At 42.9% G+C, this 27,202-nt stretch overlaps 1 protein-coding gene across 1 annotated transcript in view; it reads left to right on the top strand.

Annotated features, from left to right (window-relative positions):
- TSPAN8 (tetraspanin 8) overlaps nucleotides 1-21,338 on the top strand; it is a 28,862-nt gene extending 7,524 nt beyond the window's left edge. Inside the window, exons 2-8 of the mRNA XM_006121559.4 lie at nucleotides 1,618-1,680; nucleotides 5,394-5,522; nucleotides 7,151-7,225; nucleotides 7,318-7,425; nucleotides 14,352-14,501; nucleotides 16,642-16,725; nucleotides 21,059-21,338. Of these exons, the coding sequence (XP_006121621.1) occupies nucleotides 1,618-1,680; nucleotides 5,394-5,522; nucleotides 7,151-7,225; nucleotides 7,318-7,425; nucleotides 14,352-14,501; nucleotides 16,642-16,725; nucleotides 21,059-21,112 (663 nt within the window). The 3' untranslated portion in view covers nucleotides 21,113-21,338. The remainder of the gene's footprint in view (nucleotides 1-1,617; nucleotides 1,681-5,393; nucleotides 5,523-7,150; nucleotides 7,226-7,317; nucleotides 7,426-14,351; nucleotides 14,502-16,641; nucleotides 16,726-21,058) is intronic.
- Nucleotides 21,339-27,202: the final 5,864 nt, after the last annotated feature.

The following is a 27,202-nucleotide window of genomic DNA, read 5'->3' as shown; positions in this document are numbered from 1 at the left end:
AATCTTACTGAGACCGCCAAAATGTAAAGGCCAACTTCTATCACCCTTGCTTAAAGTGACCACTAATGGGACACAGGAAGGTAGTACTGAACTTGAATACGCATGACAGTCCATCCTTAAATTATTCTTCTCCTCTACCCACATCCCTTCCATTCTTCCCAGCCAGTACATTCTTTGGATGTGGTTCTCCTATTACACTAGTATAACTATCTTTATTTTAGTGGTTCTAATCTGAGATTCATGAATATGAGAGGAGAGTTGGGCCTTTTGCCTTACTACTAATTCTTCATCCAGTCATTATGGTCTTCTCTGGTCTGAGGAGGATATTGTGAAGGCAGCTCTGTGAAGCATAGAGAATGAATGCTGTCAACTAGCAGGGCGTGTCTCCAGTTTGGTACAGTACGCCCCTGCTTCATATGCAGTGCTGATATTATTCTTGGAAACCAGGATCTTGACATGGTTGTTTGGAGTCAACCACTACAGCCAATAAAAAACATATGGTGGATGGGTCACTCAGGGCCAAACCCTGAAATCCTTCTCAGATTTTACTCAGTCACCAATCAGACTCCCAGGGAAGTTATTAAGAAAAAGTAATGAAATTAGTGCAAGTTTACCTGGATAGAAAATGAGGGAGGACTTCAGTATTTGGCATTTGATCATTCATGTTGGATCACAATGGGCTCATGGAAATATACCTGTTCTGCACTGAGAATTAGTTTTCATTTCCTTCCAGTCCATGAGACATGCCTGTGTAACTCCTGCTGCAAAACTCCCTTTTTTGAGGCATAAGGATCTTGCACAAAAAGGTGGGTTACACCTGCAGAGTTGGAACCCATTGGATTGAGTCAAGTATTCATTAAGCTAAGTGGAAAGAGTAAGTGGGCTAAGGGTTTTTTTGGGGGGCGGGAGGGTCACATCAGCTTTTCTCTGGTCCTGCAGTATTTATCTGGAAAAGGCAATGCAGCTTTGGAAAGTTGATGGCAGAGGGGATCCCTGATAGTGGATTTTTGCTGGCAAAACAGCTCCATGGAGCAAAAGGCTGGTGAGTGCAAGGGAACTTCATGTGAATGGCCGTGATATGAGAAATGATCTTTTTTTACATCTCTAGTATGCACAGCATTCTCTAACTACTATAACACTATGCATTTCTATACACCTTTATCCCATGGGATCACAAAGTGCCTCCCAAACCACAAACATAAATCATCAGTGAACTGAAGGCCCTTTTGGGACTGGAACATCTGATGTACGGCACCCAGCACTGCTGGAGTGGGTGAGGGAAATTCAGCTACCATTTATGAAATTTCCCAGCTGTGAAGCTGTATGCTGAGCACCATTGATCTTTCTTTCTCTTTGCCATAATTCTGTGTCAATATTTCTGAAGGCATCATGTGCAGTTGGGACACCGAGTGTGTGTACAAAGAGGGCAGTGTTACCTAGTGGGTGGAGCATTAAATTAAGACTCAACTCTGCTACTAGCCTGCTGGGCAAACATGAACAAGTCATTTTCCCTCTAGTTTCCCCATCTGTAAAATGGGAATAATATTACTCTGTAAAGCACTTTGAGAGCTAGCAATAGATGTGATTGCTATTACTGATGGTTTTTCTTTCCTGCAGGTGTGTGGGTGCATTATTCTGGGGGTCTCTGTCTGGATGCGTGTAAGCAAATCTGCTCAGGAGGTAAATGTATTTTGTCCTACAAAAACACTTTTTTAACCCTAAAATGCTAAAGCACTTTGTCAGCTAATGAACATGCATTCCCACAGTAATTTCTCTGAGATTGCTAGCCTTTCCGTCAGGTGATTTATGTATGTATAGTAATCAAATTATAAGGGATCAGTTATGTGGTCAGATGTAGTGAATGGTGTAGTTGCAGAGGTGTGTGTGCAGTGAGCTTTCCTATATGGTACTACTATATATGCTTACTATGTTGGTGGCAAAGCTGCTTATATTTCTGTTTGTCTCAGAGAGGTAGCCATGTTAGTCAGTAACTTTAAAAACAAAACAAGAAATCCTATAGCACCTGAGGGTATTTCTACACTGAGTGGCTATTTGGGATACTGGAGGTATCCCGAAATAGCTACCCCACATCTGAACAAGCCATCCGTTATTTCAAAATATTTTTCAAAATAACGGATGTGCTATTTCAGCGTCCCTGTAACCCTCATTCCACAAGGGTTAAGGGATGTCTCAAAATATTGCATTATTTCAAAATTTGGCACTGTGTAGATGTGCCAAATTTCAAAATAAGCTATTTCAAAATAGAATTGAAATTAGCACAAATTGCTTATCTTATTTTGAGTTTAGGGTGCTGTGTAGATGCACCCTTAGGGATAGATAGATAGATAGATAGATAGATAGATAGATAGATAGATAGATAGATAGATAGATAGATAGATAGATAGATTCATGAGTGTTTGTGGGCAAAACCTACTTCCCCAGATGAGCAGAGTGGAGAGAGTCTCTAAAGGTATGTCTACACTACCTTGTTAGTTCGAGCTAGGTAGGGTAATTAGGACAACTGGAGTTGCAAATGAAGCCCAGGATTTAAATATCCTGGGCTTCATTTGCATGTTCCCGGGCGCCGCCATTTTTAAATCTCCCTTAGTCCGAACTCCATGCCCGCGGCTACACGTGGCACTACACGAGCACAGAGTTCGGACTAAGGAAGATTTAAAAATGGCGGTGCCCGGGAACTTGCAAATGAAGCCCAAGATATTTATATCCCGGGTTTCATTTGCAATTCTGGTTGCCATAATTACCCTACTTAGCTTGAACTAACAAGCTAGTGTAGACATATCCTAAGGAGCTACAGGACTACTTGTCATTTTCATATTTCATATGTGCCCTATGGAAGACAAATCAAGAAGTCATTGTGAAGGCTTAAATTGTCTTCTCCTGAAGAAATCCTACTGGAGATGAAAGGAGAGGAAAACTGTCCAAAGTTCCCTTCATGGAGTTTATCTGGATCAATCAATTGGATTTTCACCTACCACCGTCTCTCCTTACAAAATAAGCAGGAAGTTCACACTCCATGGTCTAAGGTTCCTGAGGAATGTACCAGAGACCAAGGCCTTTTGTGTGGAGGCTCTTTTCTTCTTCAGTGGTTCTGGGGTCCCCTGAAACCTACTATCAATGGTACCTAAGAACAGAGTTCCATTAGTGTCACACTCTAACAGTGACTCTTCCATCTGCCACTGCTCAGCAATCTTCCTCTAGTGGGAGGCTGGTTTGATAGCATGGAGAAGCTTGGTGGAATCATAGATATTCTGGGCTTTTAAGATTTACTCTATTGATAGGGGATGAAACATCCAGCTCCAGACTATTGAGAAACATAACTCTTTTCCTCAATGCACAAATCTGGTCCAGAGGGAGCTAAATAGATTTGAGACTGTGAGAAATTTTGTTCTCAAAATGCTTTTTGACTGATTCCAGAAGCGAAAAAAAATGGCTATCCACGATGGAAACAATTTTTCCAACTTCCATGTTGATTTTCTAACGGCTGATTAAAGTGCCAAGATGTTTGATTGCCAGTCTGTTGCCACACCATGAGCCAGGGCATTTTTTCCATCAATCAAGAACAATATGTCTTTGATCAACATTTTCACATTGACAATTTTTTAAAAAGATGTTGGCATCCTACTGCTGGTGGCTGGCTGTGTTGCAGCCAGGCAATCTGAGTGAACTCCCACAGTTGCCAAAGTGTGACCATGAAAGAACACACTGAATATTTGTCATGGAGTCCCCTGGTACAATTAAATATGGTCATATATTATACAGTATAAAGTCACTGGAAGTGGGGAAATGGAGAGCGTTGAGCATCTTCGTTACATAAGAGAATAGGTGACAAGTCCAGTCTTGAATCTTCCAAGCTTCAACAGACACCCAAGCCTTCACATGTGTCTAACTGACTTCATAACTCACACGGCCCCAAATGGCCTTGTATACATGGGACATCTTAATTTCAACTGTGCACTGCGAGGCTACGAGTCAGGAAAGTATTTCTGTTCAGGACAGTATTTAAGTGTGTACCTATGTAAACTGGATCCCTGCTTCTACATAACTGAATCACTTTAGCTGTTCTTTGCAGAATTAGGAATTAGAAAACAAATCTTGAAGTACTCATTTCCAGTCTTCACTCAGGCAAAGTACTATTCAAAAGTCAATATGCATTTTGTCTATTAACTGAGTAACCATTTCAGGATCTGGCTGCAGATGAATACATCTCTCTAGCAGTAAGTAGGAGTTTCATTTCAACTTGGAAAAGCAAAGCAAACTACATTCCTCAAACTATATTAGTCTATATGCACCTTCACTATTTCCATCGCAAGATAAATGTGACAACTTCCAGACATTGTTACTAATCTTGGCAGCAGTCTTTTGAAAATGCTCTTTGAAGTTTTCCCCTCAATTTTGGCCTACAGCCCTGCTCATGCCCAATGGGAACTGAGTAAATTGATATGTAATTATATTGAAATATAGGGATTGTTTGCTAAAATATCACACACATCAAAATACAGACCCATCCCTTAGAGAGATACTGAGGAGCCAGTTTAAAACTAATAGAAGCTTTGGAAAAATGTATCTGACCTTGCCCTTTCATGTATCCAGTACTATTCTAAACAGTGCTCTCATAGGAACCACAATAGAGTGAGTGCATTTCTGGGATTATCATGAAGAACACTCTCCCCCGCCCCCGAACACTAGATGAATAACATAGAACTTTTCCAGGTAATCAATTTTTTTCCATGAAGTAAAAACAAATATTCACCACTGAAAGCAGAACAATCCTATTTAAGACAAAAGGTCTTTGTTTACTCACTAAGGATGAAATTCACCCCTCTGCAGAAGGTCAGCCCAGACAATGAACAGCTAAATCCTACATAAACTCTCAAAATAGGGCTGAAATGGGTGTATAGGCCTTAGGTGTATCCTCTACTCAGGAGGGAATCTCATTGTGATAGCTTAATCCATACATAACAGACTTCACTGGGCCTTGGGTAATGTGTATAGGAGGCTTGGCTCTGGGACCCCTGGCAGGGGTAGGACTTGGGGCAGCCAGCTCTCAGGGCCACGCAGACCACATCATGCCTCCCTCAGTCAGCCCTCAGTGCTGCCTGAACTGCATCGCATGGGGCTCCGATGGTAATTCAAGGGGCCTGGAGCCCCAAGCCTTTTAAATTGCCAGGCCCTGGGGCAACTGCCCCCTTCGTTCTCCTCCACCATTCTGTCAGTGGCCCTGATAAAAGTTCTCTTTCCTCAACTACAATCACTCTTTTTTGGGGGGTGGGAAGGTGGGGTGGAGAGGGAGAGGTAGATCAGGTTCACTAACAAATTACCCTTCTGCTAGAAAGGGTTTTCTTATATCTGAGGTTTTGTTTCTCTTTCTACAGGAACTCAATTTAGACAGCAGCCTGTTTTCAGCTGTTGACCTGATGATAGCAGTGGGCTCCATCATTATGGTCCTTGGTTTCCTGGGTTGCTGCGGTGCGATGAAGGAAAGTCAGTGCATGCTGCTCTTGGTAGGGTCACAGGAAGAAAATCCTTCACCAGAACTTTTCAAACTAAAGTTAGAGCTGGTGGGAAAACTCCTTGTAAATGAGACTGCTTGTAATCTGGGCCAGTTCTGTTTGATCAACTGATTATTTGTATTAACTGTTTGGACCCACTCCAGCTAGTGGGAGGTGGGATGCCTCTCACTGTCTGGCAAAGACAACTTCCGTAAGCGGGGTCGGGAGGGTTTCCAGAAGCGCAAGGTCTTATTGTGGCTGCCTAGTGATAGCAGTCCCTTCACTCTTGGGACTGCTAAGGCCTACAGCCCCAGGAAAGCATTATCCCAAAGGATAGTTTGCACACAGAAGGGTTGGGTACTGGTACAGCTGCAAAGATTCACGCATCTGGTGTGTCACTCTCCCATTTGGTAGCCCCGTCACATATCCTTGAAGCCCTGCTGAGATGTCATGTATTCTGCCAACTGTAGGGATGGGCCTAAACTGTCCTGTCTGCCAGGGTCACTGTGGACACTATGTCCCCTCCACACTTCTCCCTCTTCTGGCAATGTGGGAACAGAAAGTGAGAGGCACCCAGTACTGGGTCCAGAAAGCCCCTAACTAGCCCCAAGCTTTCTCCCCAACCAACTATCGCTTAACTTCTTTCATCAATCTTCTCCCAGTTGCTCGTCCATCACACCCACCCAATCACCTCAAACAGCCCACAGTCACGTCCGCCCCCAGCAGCTTGCCTTACCCAGCACCCTCTCATCTACCCAACCACAGCTGCCAAGTTCTGTGCAGCTTTACATCCTGCCCCACACTGCTTGAAGTGCAAATATATTCACCACAAACTCATTATGGGACTGGTTTGTCCACATATGCAAATTAGTTAATTACATCATTTGCATAAACATCACACATGGAGCTGCACAAACTTTTGTACCGGGAAAGGCAGGAATCTATACCATGCCAATGGACAGTCCCCACGTGAACTTAGCAGCCTCCAGAGAGACTGTGCTTGCCTGAGACATCACAGCTCCCGATGCTCCCTTAGTACAGTGAAACACCACATCACCTTACGCAGGCCCAGGACATTTGTATACTGAAAAAGGCCAATTTTTGTCTCTAAGGGTGCGTCCACACAGCAACGTTATTTTGGAATAACGGCCGTTATTTCCAAATAACAATGCAAGTGTCTACACGGCAATTCCGTTATTTTGAAATAATTTCTAAATAATGGATGGCTTATTTCGAAATCTTTAAACATCCACTGCTGCTATTTCAAAATAGCTCCTCCCCAGCGCATTTCAAAGTAATTACTCCCCAGTGCCTCCTGGGGTTCTAAACCAAGATACCACATCCACGTTAGGGGAGCCTGCCTCGGACTAATTTTGAGGCTTCCCTGTAGTGTAGATGTGCTATTTCAAAATAAACTATTTCGGAAAATGTTTTCCAAAATAGCTTATTTCGAAATAAGCATGCTGTGTAGACCTACCCTAACTGAGTTGGGATGAATACTGTGATCAGCTCTAACCAGGATATAAATTTATTTTGCCAAAGTTTTCATTCATGTAAATAATAATTTGCCACCAAGCTGAAAGAAATGATCTTTTGCCAGTTAGAAGTGTTAACTTTTTGTCTCTTTGTTTTCTTGCTAGTTTTTTATTGGACTGCTTTTGATCCTGATCCTTCAGGTTGTAGCAGGTATTTTAGGAGCAGTATATAAATCCCAGGTACTTTATGGTTCAATCATATTTGCCGCATTCTTTCCAATATTTTACAGATAGTATGAACTAATATTATATAATTTCACTTGGATTTCCAGATAGAGACAACTTTTAACCAGACTCTCTTGGATAAAGTAAAGATATTGCAAGATGTCAGTCAAGAATCTCAAGTATTTCAAGAGAAGTTTCAGAAGTTTGAGAAAATGGTAATTAAAGCCAGGAGTTATCTATTCTCCCTATTGCATTCAATGCAGTGTTTAATTCTTTTTTTTATCACAACTCTGTGACCTGTGCATCACCCTTCTGAAAAACACAAACTGCCCAAAATGCAGCTGAAAAACTATCGGGGATTCTAGTCTCTTTGTGTGACTTGAAGTTCTTTGTGGTAAATTCGCTGCAAATTTATGTAAGAATTGAGGCTAAGGGTTTAGCACGGAAACAATCCATATCTGCTGATAGTGGGTGGGGGCATAATAAGGGCAAAGGCTTCAGTGGATGTAACTGAGGATGTTAAGTCCATGTGAGCATGCTCAGTACAAACCAATAGCAAATCTAAGGAGTCATGTGAGCCTGTGTACCCCTCCCTACATGTCTATAGTTTAGAATATTCACCAGCTCCACCACTTTGCAGTTCCCTTTGTCCAGTGCCCCTACATAAGGTTCATCCATTGACTGGGGGTTTACATATGAGTTATCCTGTAACATTTTGAAGGTCTCTTAGAGAAATATTTTAGGAAAGTTTGATATTTCTGTCTTTATCCCACTAACTTTATTGCGTTATTTACATTGTCAGAGTATGAAGCATTTTTGAGGCATGAGCATTTGAAGACAAAAGACGGTTTGGTAGTTATCAAATATTTTTTAGGAATATCATATCTGCTTGTGTAGAAATTCCCACTTTGTTCTATTCATTTGTTCTCTCTCAGAACTACTGAACTATATTTTAGAAGATTTCATAGTTGACTCATTTACTGCAACTTTTTGAACTTCAAAGTTGCATGTAAAGTTTGTAAATCACTTAAGGTTCGTGTGAGTGATAAAGTCTGGATGTTATGTATCTATGATCCATAAATCAAACTGCTTGGTTCAAAGAACTTAAGTATGAGCTTTATAAACCAAATAATTGGTTCAAAGATTATAAAACTCTGCCATGTGTCTACAGATACTGTAAATTTCGTTATGCAAACACCTTGGCTCAAGAAAATTAGATGCAAGCAGCAGTTTCTGAAACATAGAAAGCAACAATACAAAGCTTTTAAGGTCCTTCCATTGTGGACAAGAGAATTTACAATATCTGCAGGCTCACCTGTTCCTTGAAAATTCTCCAGTCATTTCCTGAGGCCCATGTAAGCTCTACGCTTCTTATACTACTAACTCTGCAAATTGTATCGATTGAGTTTAGAAGGCCCATAGACATTTCTGGTCTTTTGCAGGGTCTACATACTCATTCTGTTGACTTTGTAAGCTTCATTCTTACTGCTATGGATATTACAAGGTCTACAGTGTATAACCAAGTACAGACCATTGTAGGGATACCTGAACCAAACCTGTGAAATTGACTATATCCAGTTTTTATTCATAGATTCCAAAGCCAAAGGGACTATTGTGATTATCTGGTCTCCTGTGCAACACAGGCCTTAGAACTTCCCCAAAATAATTCCTAAAGTAATCTTGACTTAACAGTGTTAGAGATGGAGAATCCACCATGACTCTTTGGATATGTCCACACAACAAAGTTATATTGAAATAACCGTTATTTTGAAATAACTTTACTAGCGTCTACACAGCCAAACCGTTATTTCAAAATTAATTCGAAATAGCAGAGTGCTTATTTCAAATTTGGTAAACCTCACTCCACGAGGAATAACGCCAAATTTGAAATAGCTATTTCAAAATAAGTGCTGTGTAGATGTAACCCACATACATAGTTACATAGGCAGTTACATGGACACTTTTTTCGAAATAGGGGGCCTCCAGCCTTCCCAGGGTACCGTGGTGGCCACTCCAGCCTCAACCAAGAAGACTCCTCCCCCTCCCCCTCTCCCCAGAGCCCTTAAAGGGGTTGACTCTGGCCACAGTTCCTCTGCCAGTTCCAAGCCTGCCAGCCCAGAACCAGCAGTCACTCCCCTGACCCAGTGGCTCCAAAACATGAGCCACCAAGCCATTGGCAGCCAGCCCTTCACCACTCTGCAGGAGGAGTCTGCCAGCTCCCAGGAGTTTGCCAGGGCCCAGAGAAGGTGGGTGCCTTCCTGGTCCAGGGTGGAGATCATGGACCATATTCAGGTTTGGGGGGGATGCCCCCAATGTCCATGATCTCCGCACTAGATGGAGGAACATGGCTGTCTATGGCAGGATAGCTGCCAGCCTGACCACCAAAGGCCGCATGTGAACCCAGGAGCAGGTTTGCATGAAAATCAAGTTGGTCCGGCGAGACCCTCAACCCTAAGCTTCCATTCCCCCTTCTTCCCCTTGCTTCCCCCTGGCAGCTCTCTCCTCCCAGTTTTTCCCCTCCCTTCTCCCACCCTGCCTCCTTTCCCCAGTCTCACCAGAGTTATATTCCCCCTCACCAGTTTTGTTAAATAAAGAGAGTCTGTGTTCATGAAAATACATGTATTTTATTTTATATCAGGAAGGGGGGTTAGGGAGGGCTAAGTGGAAGGACATGAGGGAAGAATGAGGCACAAGCCCCCAGTGGAGCAGTCCAGGGAGGCTCTTAGTGCTCCTCAGGGTGGAAGCTCTCCCGCAGGGCTTCCTGGATACTGACAGCCCCCTGATGAACCTCCCAGATGGAAGCCTGCAGAAAGTGAAGCCAGGCTCACAGCAACGCGTCCACGAGAAGCACCAGAGTTCCCAGGGGGCAGCTCTGGCTCCACGTTGCGGAGTGCTGTGGTGTCCCGAGTGAGGGCAACCAGAGCACACAGAGACAAAATGCTTTGCTGTCCCTCATCAAGGTAGGCAGGCAAGCAAGGAAACTGGAGAACTGGCTGTCCAGGGCAGGGGGGTCCCTTTAAGCACAGGCCTCAGATAGCCTCAGGCAGCAGCCACACAAAGTAACTCCTGACCTGATGCCCTGCCTGACCTGGTTCCGGCCAGCCTTAAATGTGATTCAGCATCCACTCAGTGTGGACGTGCTATTTTGAAATAGCAAAAAGCTATTTCAAATGCACTGTGTGTGTAGACGAATTATTTCAAAATAAACTATTTCGAAATAACTATTTTGAAATAAGATATTTCAAAATAACACTGTAGCATAGACATACCCTTTGTAAATTGTTCCAATGGTTAATTATCTTCACTGTCAAAAATGTACACTTATTTCCAGTCTTAATTTGTCTAGCTTCAGCCATTGGACCATGTTATACCTTTTTCTTCTAGACTGAAGAGTCGATTAGTAAATATTTGATTCCCATATAGCTCTTACAAGAGCTGACGTGATCCTGGGATGCACAAACCAGAGACTCTCAAGTAGGAATAGAAAGGTTATTTTAACTCCGTATTTGATACTGGTGTAGCTACTGCTAGAATACTGTGTCCATTTCTTGTGCCCACAATTCAAGTGTTGATAAATTGGAGATGGTTCAGAGAAGAGTCAGGAGAATGATTAAGGGATTAGAAAACATGCCTTGTACTGACAGATTCAAAGAACACAACCTACTCAGTTTAATAAAGAGAAGATTAAGGTGTGACTTGATCACAGTCCAATAGTATCTTGGATTTGGATCCAGATTTAAAATTTGTATCTCTGAATAACGTGAAAAACTAATTTCTTAGATTCAAACATGACTCAAAGACAGAGAAAGTCAGAGAAGGAACTCAACTTTCCTTCTTGGAACTGTTTCTATTGAATATTATGAAAACCTCATATAATGCTAGGTTTGTTGACTGCTGTGCCAGTGGATCTTATCTGTTTTGGAGAAAACAGACCTAATTCACATCTCTGATAGCTGAGCCACAGCAATTGGAGCATGAGGGGTACAATTTGCACCCTCTGTGCTCAAACAGGGATTCATCCCTATGGCAAATTGTGATTCTCTCACCACCGTCTCTCTGGGGCTAAAGAAATTCCCTCCTCTCTTCTCACCTGCTCCAATACTCTCTGTAGGTGAAGCACTTAACTGTAGTATCTGCAGTAGTTTAGATTGCCAATGATTGTTCAGTTTCTCATTTTAGTGATGTCTAAAATGTCTCAAGTTTTTTTCTCTGACCTTCAGAAAAGCCTATTTTCCAACACAAATATGATATGGGAGGATGGAATTTAAATAGTTTGTTTTAGCTAAACTTTTTATTTCCTCTAAATACACTATGAAAGAAGGAGCTTGTAATGAGGTCCTCAGTGGGTCAATGAGCCTAGTGTTTAGCACCTACTCAATAATGGGTCAGTGGTAGGAGAGTCCAGGCCTACTCACTCTCCTGGGCTCTGACCCAGAGCCCTAGGAACAGGGACACCAGAATTGGGAGGCAGGGCAAGGAAACCATGGCCTCCCACTTTTTAACATCAGCATAATTTGGGGGATGCATTTCCCCTGCCCCAAAACTGCAATCCTTGGCCAAGTACGGAGCAGCAGTGGCAGGGGCTGCACGGTGTGGTGGGGGAGCTTATAAGGTGATCATGTCCTCTGCCATAAAGTGCAGTGCCTGCTGGCAGCACCAGGCTCTTCCCAGGGGGTGGGGTTGAGGTGGACCTTAATGCCCCTTACCAAGAGGCCCCAACCTCTGCTCCTCCTCTTCCTCCTGAGGTCCTACCTCCTGACCAGGCCAGAAGCCAGAGGCAGGCCATGGTAAGAGCTGCCAAGGAAGACTGGGTTGCTATGGGGAACCCTGAAGGCTCTAGCTGCCCCATGTGATGTGCTCAAGGGGAGAGGGACATGGGCTGGTGGCTGCTTTCAGGTTCCCTGACCTCCCACCTGGGGAAGGTGGAGGAACTAGGGCTTCTGGGAGGGGCCCTCTGAGCTGCCTTCCCAAGGTCCCTTCCAAACACTGCTTCCTTATCTTAGCTTCTGGTTCCAGAGAAGGGTAACAAAAAAGTGAAACCAAAAATGCCACCCTCTGCTAGGCTCTGCATACAGCACTGTGCCTTCAGGGAGGCTTCTCCAGTTCCCTTTGGTAGGAACCTTGAGGCTAGGTCTTCACTCCCCCTCAGGTTCCCCTTTCTGAGCTGGGTTGCTCCCCTTTCAATCCTTTCTCCAGGGTTGAAGGGAGTAGGGTTAGCTGGGCCCAGTGTAGTCCTTTAATGCCTTCTGTCCCAGTGTGGGGTTTGTGTGCCCCATCACATACCCATTTAGCAATGCTGATTGAAATGTGACCTCTTATTTACAATAAATGATCATTGACCCAGGCAATGATGGAATGATGACACAGTTAATATATGGGAGAATGCAAACATTTTACAAAGACTTTATTAAAGAGAAATGATAAAAAAGGATCACATTTTAACAAACACTGCTACTCCTAATCCTCCCTTCCTCCCCCAGGCTGAGATCTTCACTTTACAGGCCTCTAATGAGGCAATAACTCAGAGCTCCTGCACCAAGAGAAATCTATGCTCAGCATTAAAAGCTTCCCTATCTAAGGGAAGTTCTCTGTATCTGGCTGCATTCCCCATTTAAACAAGCAACTAGATATGCTGTCTGTGTAATCTTTTCAGCACTCAAAAAATGACAGATATTATTTTGTTATGACAAATATCACCCAGTGATACCATCACCCATGAGAAGAGATGCTTTAAAGGAGGGCTAACAGCCTTTGGTTCAGAGCTGAAGAGTTTTTGAAGGAAAGTTAATACTCCACCCTCTCCTAGGTTAAAATCTTCTATTGGTCTGTATCGGCAAACTTACTCCTGGGAAAAGGGAGTCTGTCAGAGGCCATGTAAGTCATAAATAAAATTGACCATATGTTATGGAAAATTCCCCAGAGGTTGCTTATTTGAAATATTTTCTCTCTTACTACAAAGTCATGAAATGCTATATTTTGTTGTAAGAGAGAGAGGAACAAAAAGGGATAAAATGAGAAGTACTTCCTGTGGGCTTAGATCTAAGCTCATATCCATGTGTGCCGAATCCCAAAAGGCAGAACATTCCAGATGGTTCTGATCCTGAAAGATGCTTTCTGAGAAGTACGGAATATTCTGAACTTCCCTTTGCATCAGGTGACAAGCCCCTCACCATGGTGCAGCTGGTGCTCAGAACCATTTATTTTTATTGTGCCTGGTGTGTAATGCTTGGTCCATGAGAGTGCATGACTTTAGGGGATGATCTTATGAGCTCTTCTTCTAAACACTGCCAGGGGTGCTAGTGAAATGGCAGCCAGAAATAGTGTTTAGAGAGCTTGTGCTTCCCCCCTCCTATTGCTGAGCCAACCCACTGCTTTGAATATCAAAGACAGACCTCAGGAAAGGTGAAGACTCTCTCTGGAAAAATCACCAGTACAGCCATCGAGGCTCTGTTTTTTAATTGATCTTGATTGTTTTATGATGTCCCATGGCCTTTACGTCTCTACAGGATGAGTGGTTCCAGCTGCCCTCTAAAACAAAGAAAAGCTAAAGCCAGAACTTTGTGAAGCCTACCTTCACCCCTGCACTTTGATGGTTTGAATAAAATGGAACCTCAATCAAGCCCACACCTGGTTTAGGTTTTTAAACCCAGAACAGATCCCTAGACTCCTTGGGCCATGGCTAGGTTTGTGTGCTATCCATCCATTACGGTGGTTATTCTTCTAGCTATTACAATTGTATATGCCTGTACTGTCTTTTCCAGGTTGGCTTTTTTCACATGTGAAATACTTTGGCTATGTCTAACATGCAAATATAAAATGCAGGGAAAAAAAACATAATTCTGGAAACATCCAACATTGTTATATGCTATGTTGTGACACAGGCCATGTCATTAATCCAAGGTCATGTAACAGATGTTTCCTTATTGTATATCGGAAATCTGTTCCTTCTTCATCCTCTTTATTTATTGACCACAATTCACCTGCCATTCTGATTATTGATAGAAGACATTGATGCATGTACACAAAGGGCCGCCTAGATGCACAATATCTTGATAAGATTTGCAAGAGTGGAGTGGATTCATATGACTTATTTTCAGTCACCATTCATCACTTTCACCTCTGTATTTCTCTTCTTTTACAGAATCAGTGCTGTGGTTTGGTGAAGGGGTATGAAGACTGGGGGAGCAATTTTAATACTGCTTTTAATAATTATAAGATTTGTGAATGTGACCAGAAAGAACAAAATACAGCTCTCTGCATCCTCCATTCTGGCAAATATATTTATAGAAAGGTAAGAACAATTATTGCATGCTGCACTTTCTAAAAAGAGGTTTAGAGAGAGGTTCTGTTTCCTTTGCATGGTCATTCAAGTGTCACTGGCAGTTTTGAAAAGAAAAAGGGGTTGTCCTGTTTTCCTTAGTTAAATTTTCCTCTCCTCCAGCAAATGTGAAGTGTAGTATGCTTGTTAGCAGCTATCTCCTCCCCCTGCCATCTTGCATTTCCACATTGCTCTGCAGTGTGCTAAGGACTTCTGCAGCCTGTCTGGAATCCCACCTTGTAATTACCAGTGAGAAGTGAGAGGATACCTTAGCGACAGCCCCATATTGCTATTGGGATTCCTCATGATAAAATGACTATATTGTCAGACATCTTTGCCCAGGATTTGACCCATAGCTTTTAAAGTACTTAAAGATATTTCAGGATGAAAGGTTTCAATGTAAGATTTTTTTTTTAAATTTGTGAATCCCCTTTTAAAAGGTTCACACTCAGTTATAGACTCCACAGGAAGGAAATGCTGCATGTTTTCTGACAGTGCACTCAAGGGGCCATTCCCCCCAGATGTCCTGCTTTGAAAAGCTTTCAGCATTTAATTATAACAGTAAGACAAGGTGCATGAGGACAGGCAGCAAAGAGAGATCCATACAAAAACTGGAGGATGGGCAGCAGGAAACTTAATTAATCTATTTCAAGATTTATCTGTCTCATTATGTGGAAATTATCTGGATTTGCAGAGTTCTAATTTCAACATAATTGAGACAGATAAATCTTGAAACAGATGAATTGAGTTCCTTGCTTCCCATCCTCCAGTTTTTGTCTGAATCTCTTCTTGCTGCCACCACTACATAGTGGACGTCTAACAGATATTTACATTTTGGGGCTAGATTTTTATAAATAATGATGCTTATTGCCAGATTTTGCTACCCTTATGCTAAGTACTAATTCATTCCTTCAATAATGCCACTGCAAGAAAGACTGCTTGTGAAGAAGGGTACATTCAGTAGGTGGTGTAGGGTGGCAGAATCAACACCTAAAATCCAAAAAATATGAAATGGTATATGCCTCCTTATGAAGCAGACCCAACATTCTAAGGCTTGCTGCAGTAGTGAGTGAGAGCTAAATTAAAAGCCTTTTTGTGAGAAAGATAAACATGTTCATCACTAGGAAGGAAATAGAGTGAAAGTCAGGCAGGGAACAATGTTTGTGGCAGAGAGTCCATGTAATTTTGATGGATCTGGGCCTCACTTGGTCTTTACCCTGGTTTGCAAGAGCAGTTAGTTACCGACTTGAGAACATGTAGTCATGATAAGAATACAAAAAATTCAGAGAGGCTCAAAATGGAATTTCAGATCTAAATTGCTCACTGCATTCCACTTCCAGCCATAGCCTTTTGAGCATCTGAGAAAGTTTGGATGTAACTATAGCTCTATATACCATCATCCTGCTTTGAGCATGCCTGCAGGGCCAGTCCTAACCAACTGGCTGGTGGTTTAAAAAAAATACCGGGGAAAATTTGTTGAGCCCCCACCGCAAAAAGTTTGGGGAGTAACCAGGGAAACCTGGAGGGAAGATTTGGGATGTTGGGCTGAAATGCGGTTGCAGCCCGTCCCTAAGACTGGCTCCGACGGCAGCCCCTTGAAAATGGCGGCCCTGGGTAACCGCCCGGCTCACCTGCCTCTAAGACTGGCTCTGCGTGTCCGTATAAACCTGACCTGGAAAAACAAATCCAAAATTAGTTTAATGGGAAATTGAGACTTACTTCCAGATCCACACTTTGCAACTTGGGCCCTTCTGTAATAAGAAGGGATTAGACAGAGAAAATGGGAGTAAATGATATTTTTACTGTATTTTGCATGTGGCAGTATCACAAACCCTACACCTGAAAGCAGTGTCTTTTATTTTGAAACTTTACCCTACCGTGTATTTGGACACTAGATTCATATTTGGTAAGACAGAGGACAGATATTCCTCTCAGAGCACAGGATGGTTGCAGATGTACTCTTTGTCTTTATAACAAACCAGAGCAAATTAGAACAGCCTCTCTTGCACATGGTGGAAATACCTTTTTGGACAGTGTATCCCATGTAGCCAATGATTTTAGAGGCTGTACTCCTAATGAGCTTGTATTACTCATAATTAATCTTTTCTTTCAGCCTTGTGGTAGTGTGATAATTGAGTTCTTCAAAAACCATATGATCATACTCATGGGGATCGCATTTGGACTGGCAGTTGTTGAGGTATCAGTACAAACCATTGAAATATTTTCTAGATGTCAAGTAAAGCATTGTATTTGAAAGTGTGCTGGGACTGGAATTAAAATACCTGGATTAGTCAATTATTAGGAAAGAGTGAATTGGCTTTAACTTCAGCCCTAATTGTAATTCCATTTAGCATTTAGGTATTTTGCAGTAAGGCTCAAGACCTCAGCCAGCACCAAGACCCTACTTTTGGTGGGTGCCATAGAGACAGGTTGCATGTCCTGCAAAGAATTTACAGCCTAAGGGCTAAATTGTAACTTTACAATTTGTTCTGACCAAGAGCTGATATGTAGTTGCATAACCGCAGCAGCACATCCGAAGAGTCACAGTCCTCCCCATTTCTCCCCTTGCTGAGATTAAAATACACTGTGCCCAGCCACTTACTGGTTTCTAACCACCACAGGAGCCTCCCAATATGGGTAATGGGGGCAAACAACATAGCTTTAAAATGGAGTCTGAAAGGGATTATATGATGGGGTTGACTGCAATAGCAAATAACTGGACTAGATGACCCAGGAGGTTCCTTCCAATTCTATGTATGCTGTCTCATTCTGCCACCTCACTGGCAGCAATTCACCTGCTACACCTTCCTTTTCTATCCACTTGCTCACAATGCATGGATCTAGTAACCCCTGCTCTCCCCTAATATAGAGATTTTTGGTTGTTTTTTTTCTTTTCTCGCTTTCATGTATATTTTTATTTTCTGATTCTTGTCAGTGCCAGAAATAGAGGGTCCCAAAATATCAAAAGAAATACTGGTCTCATTCTATTTCTGGCCCAAATGGATAGAGGAAATGGTAGAAATTTCATAGGAGAACTCATCCTTGTGGAACATCTTATTTCCAGCTCAGCAAGGCAGACCAAAGAAATTGGTCTGAACTTTGGGATGTTCATCTTAACCAGATTGTCAGACTGAACCTTTTTGCTTTTAGCCATTACTACTTGGTAGAGCCTGAAATTCAACCTTTTTAAAAATAATTGCTTTAATAGGCCCTGATTTGAAGACCACTGAGGTCAACAGACCTTCGGATCACATGCTTAAAAAGTTATCATCGTTGACTTTCAAAATACATTGATTTAGAAAAGTTTTCTTTTGTGATGATCAGCTACATGGATGTCAATTGTGGCTAAATTGCAGCCATCATATAATAGAGAGATTATGATGTTAAATTATTGCTTTGAGAACACGATTTCCTTATAGGAGAAATTTAGGCAGGTAAAGAGCGGAATATACGATTGGACTGTTTGAGCTACTTATTTCAATTGTTTCTTCTTTTACTGAACAATGACTTGATACATATGCCCTAAACAAAGGGATGCAGGGAAAAAGTGATGTTATTCAGTGAACCACCTGACTAATGTTTGGTTTTGATTAGGTCTGACTAAAAAATAGGGGACTTAATTGCTTTGCCTTATTCCACTATTTTGCTTTGCTTCATTTTACTATTTTACATTTTTTTTATTTCTTCTTTGTAATTTCCCCCCTGAAATTAGAGACTTGAGGTAAACACAGGATGACAAAGAGCATTTTGCAGGACTGAATCCATAATTCAGACTGAAAAGGTTTTTAAACTGTAGCATGGCTTTGGCAGAGAATTATTCTCCATGGTCTAAAAGTGGGCAGGAACCCCAACTGAAAAAATCCATGTCCTGGAAAATAATCGTAAGCAGGAAAAATTGAGTACCGCCAAAGTCCTCAATATGACTTGCAAATAACCTCTTATTTAGCATTAGGTATAAGGCTATGTACTCACCATGTGTAGCACACTCAGGGTACAATGCTACGTGGGGTCCTTGTTTCCAGCACTGCCGACTGACCATTTGCCTCTCATTGGCTCTTCTGTACCTCAGCACCCAGCCAAGTCACAGAAAGTTCAAATCCCTTCCAAGGCAACCAAAAGGTCCAAATGAAAATCCAAACATCTGAATAATTTTTCTGGGCTACTGAAGTGTTCTGTGCCATGAAGAAACCCTACCTCACGGCTCCTCACCTCACAGAGCCTATTCCATGGGCTTGTTTCCATAGCAGAGTCTTCTCATTTCTGTGGTCTCTCCCTAGATCATGCTCCCCTTCTGGAGGCTATCCCTCGCAGGGATCAGTTCTGTCACCGTGGCCTTCTTCAGTCTACTTACCCAAATCCTTTCTCATAGAGAGTGGAGACTCCATACCTCCTCTCTCTCCAGTCTTTTTTACTCAACTGCACTCAGCTATGTTTAGGTAAACCTCTGCAGCTGGGGTCAGTCACTCTCACTCCTTTACCTGTAGGTGGCATCACTAATTGCGCTATGTGGCTAGAGCAGAGGCAAAACAGAGGGTAACTGTTACAGTCAGGCCAAACTCAGCTTGCCAAAAGGGCCAGCTGGCTGAGATAGCTGGGTGTTATTTCAAGAAGTTACCTTTGCAACTTTTATCTAAGTTGGACAGAGGTCTGATTAACCATAGATAACTTATTGAAATAAATAGATAATCTGTGAAAACACAAAAGGAACTCTTTAAATGTAGTAAAACTGTGATGAATTAATGTCTCAGTGAAAAATAAAACTTGTAGTCACATCAGGTTAGCGATTGCAATCACTCTACCTCATTTCCCTCCTTAAATGTCACTTCTTCTGGCCAATGTTCTGCCACTGTTCTCCACTTGGGCTTTGCTTGTAGCTGCTATCTCTCTCGATCAGGAGATGATTACAAAACAACAAAACAAAACAAAATCAGAGGAAAAAATCCTCAGTTGATACAAATTGACTTCGTCAGCTATCTGTTGCCAAGATAATATGACATCTCAAATGAATGCTATTGAAAGGGCACTTGCTGAATCACACCCACTCCAAAAACATACCCTCTCCCCAAACTCAACAAGTGCTCTTGCAGAGCATCTCCTTGTCTCTACTTTTTTCTATCAGCATACTGATATGTTTACTCACTGTGTTATTTGTATATATTAGACCATAATCTCTTTGAACTGAGGATGTCAGACCAAAGTCAACACAGGTGACTTTGCCTACGTGGCATTTGAGTGGAGTGTAAACCACTAAAGAATTTGTCTCCTCAACTTGCTTTAGATCTATATGGGTATGTCTACACTACCCTCCTAATTTGAACTAGGAAGGTAATGTAGGCATACCGCACTTGCAAATGAAGCCCGGGATTTGAATTTCCCGGGCTTCATTTGCATGAAGCCGGCTGGCGCCATTTTTAAATGCCGGCAGTTCGAACCCCGTGCCGCGCGGCTACACGCGGCACGGAGTAGCTAGTTCGGATTAGGCTTCCTAATCCGAACTAGCTGTACTCCTCATTCCACGAGGAGTACAGCTAGTTCGGATTAGGAAGCCTAATCCGAACTAGTTATTCCGTGCTGCGTGTAGCCGCGCGGCACGGGGTTCGAACTGCCGGCATTTAAAAATGGCGCCGGCCGGCTTCATGCAAACGAAGCCCGGGAAATTCAAATCCCGGGCTTCATTTGCAAGTGTGGTATGCCTACATTACCCTCCTAGTTCGAATTAGGAGGGTAATGTAGACATACCCTATCTTCTACATGTTCTCCAATCTATATGTTCTCCATCCTTCAGTTGCTTCATAAATTACTATTTAGATCTTTCCTGTTTTTCCTTAATAATTCATACTGTCTTAAATTAAGGCTCAAAGGGATCATTATAATAATTTAATCTGATCTCATAACCCCAACCATAGAATTTCCCCCAGTAATCCCTGCATCAAAACTGTACCGTACTCAGGTTTTATTTCAATCAGCTATTTTTAAAATATATGTAACATTTCCAGCCTGATCAGGTTACTGGCAAATGTGACTGTTTAGTACATGATAAGGGTATACGCATACGTGTACATATACAAATATAATGTGTGCATAGATATAATGTAAAAGCAAGTGAAACATGCAAAAGGTAAACATAGAGAAGATGAAAGATGTCAAAGAAACTAAAATCTTGGTGTACCACAGATTCTAAGAAGTTTTTCCAGCACCTTAGAAAATAAAAATGAATAGCTGCATTTAATAATCCCACATCTGAAGAAGGGTCCCCCATCCACATGAGCAATAATCAGTTTTTAAACAAAACTTTAAATTTTCCATCTTCCCTGCAATTTTACCTGTGGTACATATTGATTTCATTAAAATCCCAATACTCTAGAGTTATTCTTCTAGCTAGAGTCATTGGAAAAAATTCTATACCACAGCAGGTTTAGTCTGCATGTAAATCCAAGACGTTTGCAAACAAAATGTTCTCACTGTGTATCAGTTCTGTGCAGGGAGTTCCAGGACTGCCAAGTAATACCATACATGTATTTGTTTTCCAGATTGTTGGCTTGGGGTTTTCGATGAGCCTGTACTGTCAGATCCAGAGAAAATGAAACAACGAAAGTGTCAGAACTATGTCATCAGCCAGATCAAAACACATATAGTTAGATAAGTATTTGGCTTGCCACACTTGAATAAACATATGCGTGTCACAAGCAGCTGATTTGATAAAAGCAGCAGCCCTGATGTATACAGATTCTTCAGGAGGTGTAAAATGATCTTCTTAAAATTAATGAGCTTAATGATGTGAATGTGAATTTTTATTTGCAATAAATGTCTTTGTTTACATTTTTGATGAGCTCATTTTGACTGTAGATTACTTTGAGTGATGCTGAAATTTTTCATTTATCAGGCAATGTGTCTGCACAGTGTTGCATTAATCATAGCAGAGTCCTCAGAAAAATCCACAAATGACATTACAATGAAAAACTGATGCTGAGAATCAAATGATTCCAGGAAGTTTTGATTGTGAGGCAGTGCTTCTTTTATTATTAGAGTCACAAGTCAATTTAACTTCACATAAGGTATAATCAAAAGGTTTGGCTACTTTGGGGAGACAAAGAGTCCAATTTTTTTCTCAAATAGGAAATATATAATCCCTAAGAGTACGTCTACCCTGCACCCTTAGCTTGAAATAAGCTACACAATTTGAGCAAGTTAACTTTGAGATAGCTGATTTAGAAATTTGGCACTGTCTACATAGTGCCATATTTCAAAATAGAGCTATTCTGAAATGTCCCTTAATCCTCGTGGAATGAGATTTACAGGGACGTCAGAATGGCTCACTCATTTCAAAATATATTTCAAAATAACTGGCGCACTGTCAAAACATGGAAAATGCTATCTCAGGATACTGGAAGTATCCCTAAATAGCACTGATGTCTAGATGCACACTGCTGTCTAGATGCAAACTGAGGTGATTAAAATGGCACCTCATCATGTAATATGGTACAGAAAAGTCTCAGTTTTGCTTTCCCAAATGATATCAAGTATCAGAGGGGTAGCTGTGTTAGTCTGGATCTGCAAAAGCGACAAGGAGTCCTGTGGCACCTTATAGACTAACTTCAAGACCAGACTTCGAAGAGAAGTTGGGTAATGCAGTCAACCAGGTAGTATACTGAAGGCCAGCTGTGCTTGTTGGGTTGCCAGAAGACAGATTCTGCTGCAGTCCTGCTCCCTGACAGTACTCTGCCCACCAGAGGCCTCCAGGCCTGGTTTCTTTGGATAGGTTCCGTGAAAAATAAGCAGGAGGTTTAGGGCACGAATGTATTCTATGCTTCCTCAAGAGCATTCATTAGAGCCGTGGTCCCCAACACGGTGCCCGCGGGTGCCATGGCGCCCGCGGGGGCATTCGTGTGCGCCCGCCACGTGCTCGGGGCTGGCCTGGCCCTGGGCACGTGGCGCATGCACAGTGCCAGAGCCGGCTCCAGGCGCAGGGTGAGCGCCGGCCCCGGGCGCTTGGGGGGCGCCGGCCCTGGGCGCGCGGCACTTGGGGGGGGAGGGAGCGCCGGCCCCGGACACGTGGCGCTTAGGGGGGGAGGAGGCACCGGCCCCGGCCCCGGATGCTTGGAGGCAGGGGGGGCACCGACCCTGGCCCCCGACGCTTGGAGGAGGGGGGGCGCCGGCCCCGGGCGCACGGAGCTGGGGGGGGAGGGGGCGCCAGCCCCGGGCGCTTGGAGGAGGGGGGGGGGCCGCCGGTCCCGGCCCCCAGCGCTTGGAGGAGGGGGGGCGCTGGCCCCGGGCGCACAGAGCTTGGAGGGGAGGGGGCGCCGGCCCCGGGTGCGCGGCGCTTGGAGGGGGAGGGGGCGCCGGCCCCGGGCGCACGGCCCTTGGAGGTGGCCCCGGGCACTTGGAGGAGGGGCGGGGGGCGCCGGCCCCGGGCGCGGCTATGGGGGGGCGCGCAGCTATGGGGGGGCCCCGCCTCCGTCCCCGCCCCCTGGCGCCCGGCGGGCGAACGGCCACGCCCCCTGGCTCTCGGCAACCTCCACAGGTAGGGGACCACTGCATTAGAGCCATATCTTCAGCTTCAATGGGGTGGTCAAGGCTATGGGATAGACCTTAATAAATTCTGGTAACAATAGGCTGAAGGGTACTATATTAATCCATCCTGTAATCTGAAAGGCTCCCATGTATCAGAGGTCCAGCAGTAAGGTATGGGTGGCCAGCTAGATCTTATCCCTGACTGATAAGCTAGGGGCTGGCTGACTGAGCTGATCTGCATATTATCTGCTTGTTGCTTTTGCTTCTGTCCAGAGTATAAGCTCTTGATGTATTTGATGAATGCAAATGATGAGGTCAGCAATGATGGTCGTTGCAGACTTGGTGGAGAACTTGGGGTGAAAGCAAAAATGGAATCCATAATTAGCAAAAAAGAGGTCTATTGGATGGAGATGTATGTGGTATTATTGTAGGCAAATTATGTGGCAAATAATCAACCACCAATCATTCTGATGGTAATTAAGAAAGTCACATAGGTACTGCTCCAGGACCTGATTGACCTGTGTTGTCTGACTGTTGGTGTTTGGGTGGTGAGCTGTTGAGAAACAGGCGTTGATTCCCAGCAGGCATAGGAAATTGCTATCAGACACAAGAAATGAACTCGGCTTCTCTTGAGCATGTAGATGCTCCCCTTGCAGCAAAGTATTCCATCATAAACTGTGAATGATTCTATTATGTAGTGAGTATCTTCTAAAATCCCAATGGATTTTAATCCTGAATGGATCATTAGATAGCAAAGACCAGATGGAGGTATTAGTTATGGACTTGGTGCCAATAATAACATTTAAATGTTTCAGGATCATGCACAGAGTTTCCATGCCAGGATCACAATACTTGTCCTTTTGAGATAATGCATTCACCTTTCCATTCCTTATTCCAGGGTGGTATTGATCATAAAATTGCTACCCCTCTGATACTTTCTATCATTTTATGATTGCTTTCATCCAAGCTGCCTTCCACTTTCAAATTCTCAACCAGTTCCTCCCTCTTTGTTAAAATCAAATCTAGAACAGCCTCTCCCAGTAGCTTCCTCTGTCTTCTGAAATAAAAACTTGTATCCAATACATTCCAAGAACTTGTTGGATAATCTGTGTCCCGCTATGCTATGTTCCCAACAGATGTCTGGAAAGCTGAAGTCCCCAATCTCCACCAAGTCCTGTGCTTTGGATGATTTTGTTAGTTGTTTAAATAAGCCTCATCCATCTCTTTTTCCTGGTTAGATGGTCTGTAATAGTCCCCTACTATGACATCACCCTTGGTTTTTACCCCTTTAATTGTATCCAGAGACTCTCAAAAATTCTGTCTCCTATGTTCAATTCAACCTCACTCTAAGTATAATACTTTTGATACATAAGGCAGCAACTCCTCCCTTTTTTCCCTGCCTATCCTTCCTAACCAAGCTGTACCCTGCTACACCAATATTCAATCATGTGTATTATCCCACCAAGTCTCTGTGATGCCAACATCACAGTTGTCCTTATTTACTAGCATTTCAAGTTCTTCCTGCTTATTCCTCATACTTCTTGCATTTGTATACAGACAACTAATGGGTCCTGCCATGAGGGTAGGGGACTGGACTCAATGATCTTGCAAGGTCTCTTCCAGTCCTAGTATTCTATGTTTCTAAGATACTGATTTGATTTCAAATACCTTAAGCTTTAGCAGAGTTCCAGTCTATAAAATTGTCCAATGCCCCCAATCAAATAAAACTTCTAAGTGTATCTGAAGACTCAGGTTTAAGGGTGCTGAGCTGTATCAGGTGTATGTCAGTTTGAATGAACAAAATAATTAGGTCCTCACCAGTTCCTCTTTAGTGTCTTCATTGAATTTTAGCTGGATAAAGTGACAATGTGCTGCCTTGTTCCGTTCAGTGTGCATGGACACAAGATGGAATTTGCCTGTGTGTTTAGCTCAGGTTGACATGCCACCATAGTGCCTGACGTATGGTTCCAACAGTTCAGGAGCAGTGAGGATCAGCAAAGATCACAGACATTGCTCGAACAGATTCCTCCATCTCGTGCAGGAGGAGGCTGGACTATTCCAAGAGGAGAGATGCCCAGGTCAAGGCTTCCCTCACCAATAAAAAAGCAATAAGACCAACCAAGGCCTGATCAGTTGGGAACAAGTGGGGCTGTAACAAGAACAGAAGCTGGTACTGGTAGAGGAAAGCTCTGTTTTGTTTTGGGCTGGGAAATCAGTGCTTCAGCTGACAGCCCCATTACGGAGAGTTTATTCTTTTATAGTCACAGTTTGGTGATATAGGAAAATTACTACATGCCATGTGCAAAATAACATAGGTATCAATCTTAGCAGGCAGGCAGTCTTATGGATATGTTTTTAAGTCTTTGAAATGATTAGTTGCTGCATGTTAGTACAGGTTGAACCTCTCTAGTTCAGCACTCTTGGGACACGGGAGATCAGTATTGTCTAGCAGCATTTCCAACACTTTCACTGCTTACTGGATGATTAGAAGACACTTAGGGATAAATTAGAGCTAAATAACAGAACAGAACACTGAGAGCCAGGACTGGTGACTATAAACAAACTTTATGGGACTGTGGGAAACTTGGCCACACCCAGAATAAGTGGCCATCCGGCTAACTAAAATCATTGTGGACCATGGCTAATGATAAATCAAATGCAGCTGACAGATTTTGTATAGTAACTTTGTGGCCAGCTCAAGCTGGGGCCCTGGGCATAAATGAAGTTAGGGCCAGTTCATGTTCACTTCTTCCATACTAGCCTGCTCTTGATCATACTTATTGGTTGTATCGTAGCACTGTCCTCTATAGTTTGAAAAACAAACTTTCAAATGCGCATACATTTTGATATCCCCATGGAACCATTCTTGTGTCAAAATAAGAATATACCCTTTAGACTCTTTGGATGAAATCCTTGCCCAAATGAAGTCAACAGCAAAACTCCTGTTGACATAATGGGGCCAAGATTTCACCCTTGGAGAAAAGAGTAATGTTAATACTGTGTTCAGGGCTAAGATGAACATCTTCTGTTATGGATTCATTGGAGCTGGACAAAATCCCCTTGATGAATATTTGCTAATATTCATATGTTGCTATGATTCTTAATTGTGATGAATCCCCAGATAGTTTTCAATGGATTATCCAGCTGTAGACAAAATGTTATTGTGGTAATCTTTGAAAGCTTGCCAGTAGCCTTTGACCTAAGAACATAAGAACAGTCAGACTGTGTCAGACCAAAGTGCCATTGAGCCCAGTATCTGTCTTCTGACAGTGGTCAGTGCCAGGTGCCCCAGAGGGAATGTCCAGAACACGGAATCACCAACAGATCCATCCCCTGTTATGCATTTCCAGCTTCTGGCACAAACTGGCTAGGGACGCCATCCTGGCTCATAGCCATAGGTGGACCTATCTGCAGTGTAGATGTTTCCTTTTTGTGCAAAACCCCCTTTTTGAGCAAGATCCTTATGCCTTCCCCGGGCAAAAAGGAAACATCCACACTGCAAGTTTTTGCACAAAAACCCCTTGTGCAAAAATGGATCGGAAGAGATTATGCAAATGAAGTATGAGAAAATGGTAATCCACGCTTCATTTGCATTGCCTCTTCCAGCAAAGTGCATAGTGTAGCCGTAGCCTCTGAGAGAGACAAGGTGGGTGAGGTATGTCTTCCACAACATGGCTACAACACTACAGAAGACCCTGCCATAATCCTCCATATGGGGGCTCATTAATCCCAGAAGTTTGAGGCAAATGCCCCTTTAGCCCATTATTAATTCAGCCCATTAATATAGATGCACCTCTGACTAGACAGGCTGCTTTGATTACATTGTCCATGTTGCAGTGTCCCTGACAGAGCCACAATATTGTTCCAGAGATTTCAATGTCAGCAAAACAACTCATTTAAGGAGCCTTCCTGGTATTCTTGTCAAAGTAAAGTTCTGCATTAGCAATTAACTTAGTTTTTAAAGCAACAAGAGGCCAATCACTGAGACTACATCCACTACTTAATCTTACTGTCTGGACTATCCAAATATGGATTTTGACAGTAAACCCTCCATGGACAAATAAATCAATGTATTTTTGGACGGCAATTATAGTCAAGGTTATGCTGAACACTTATGTTGCCCAATAGAGTTGAAAAGACGGAGCAAAGATACATGGCCAAGA

The sequence above is a fragment of the Pelodiscus sinensis genome, chromosome 1 (assembly GCF_049634645.1).
Source record: "Pelodiscus sinensis isolate JC-2024 chromosome 1, ASM4963464v1, whole genome shotgun sequence".
In the NCBI taxonomy this organism is placed as follows: Eukaryota; Metazoa; Chordata; order Testudines; family Trionychidae; genus Pelodiscus; species Pelodiscus sinensis.
The sequence above is the reverse complement of the archived record's forward strand: the minus strand, read 5'-3'. Positions and strand labels throughout refer to the sequence as shown.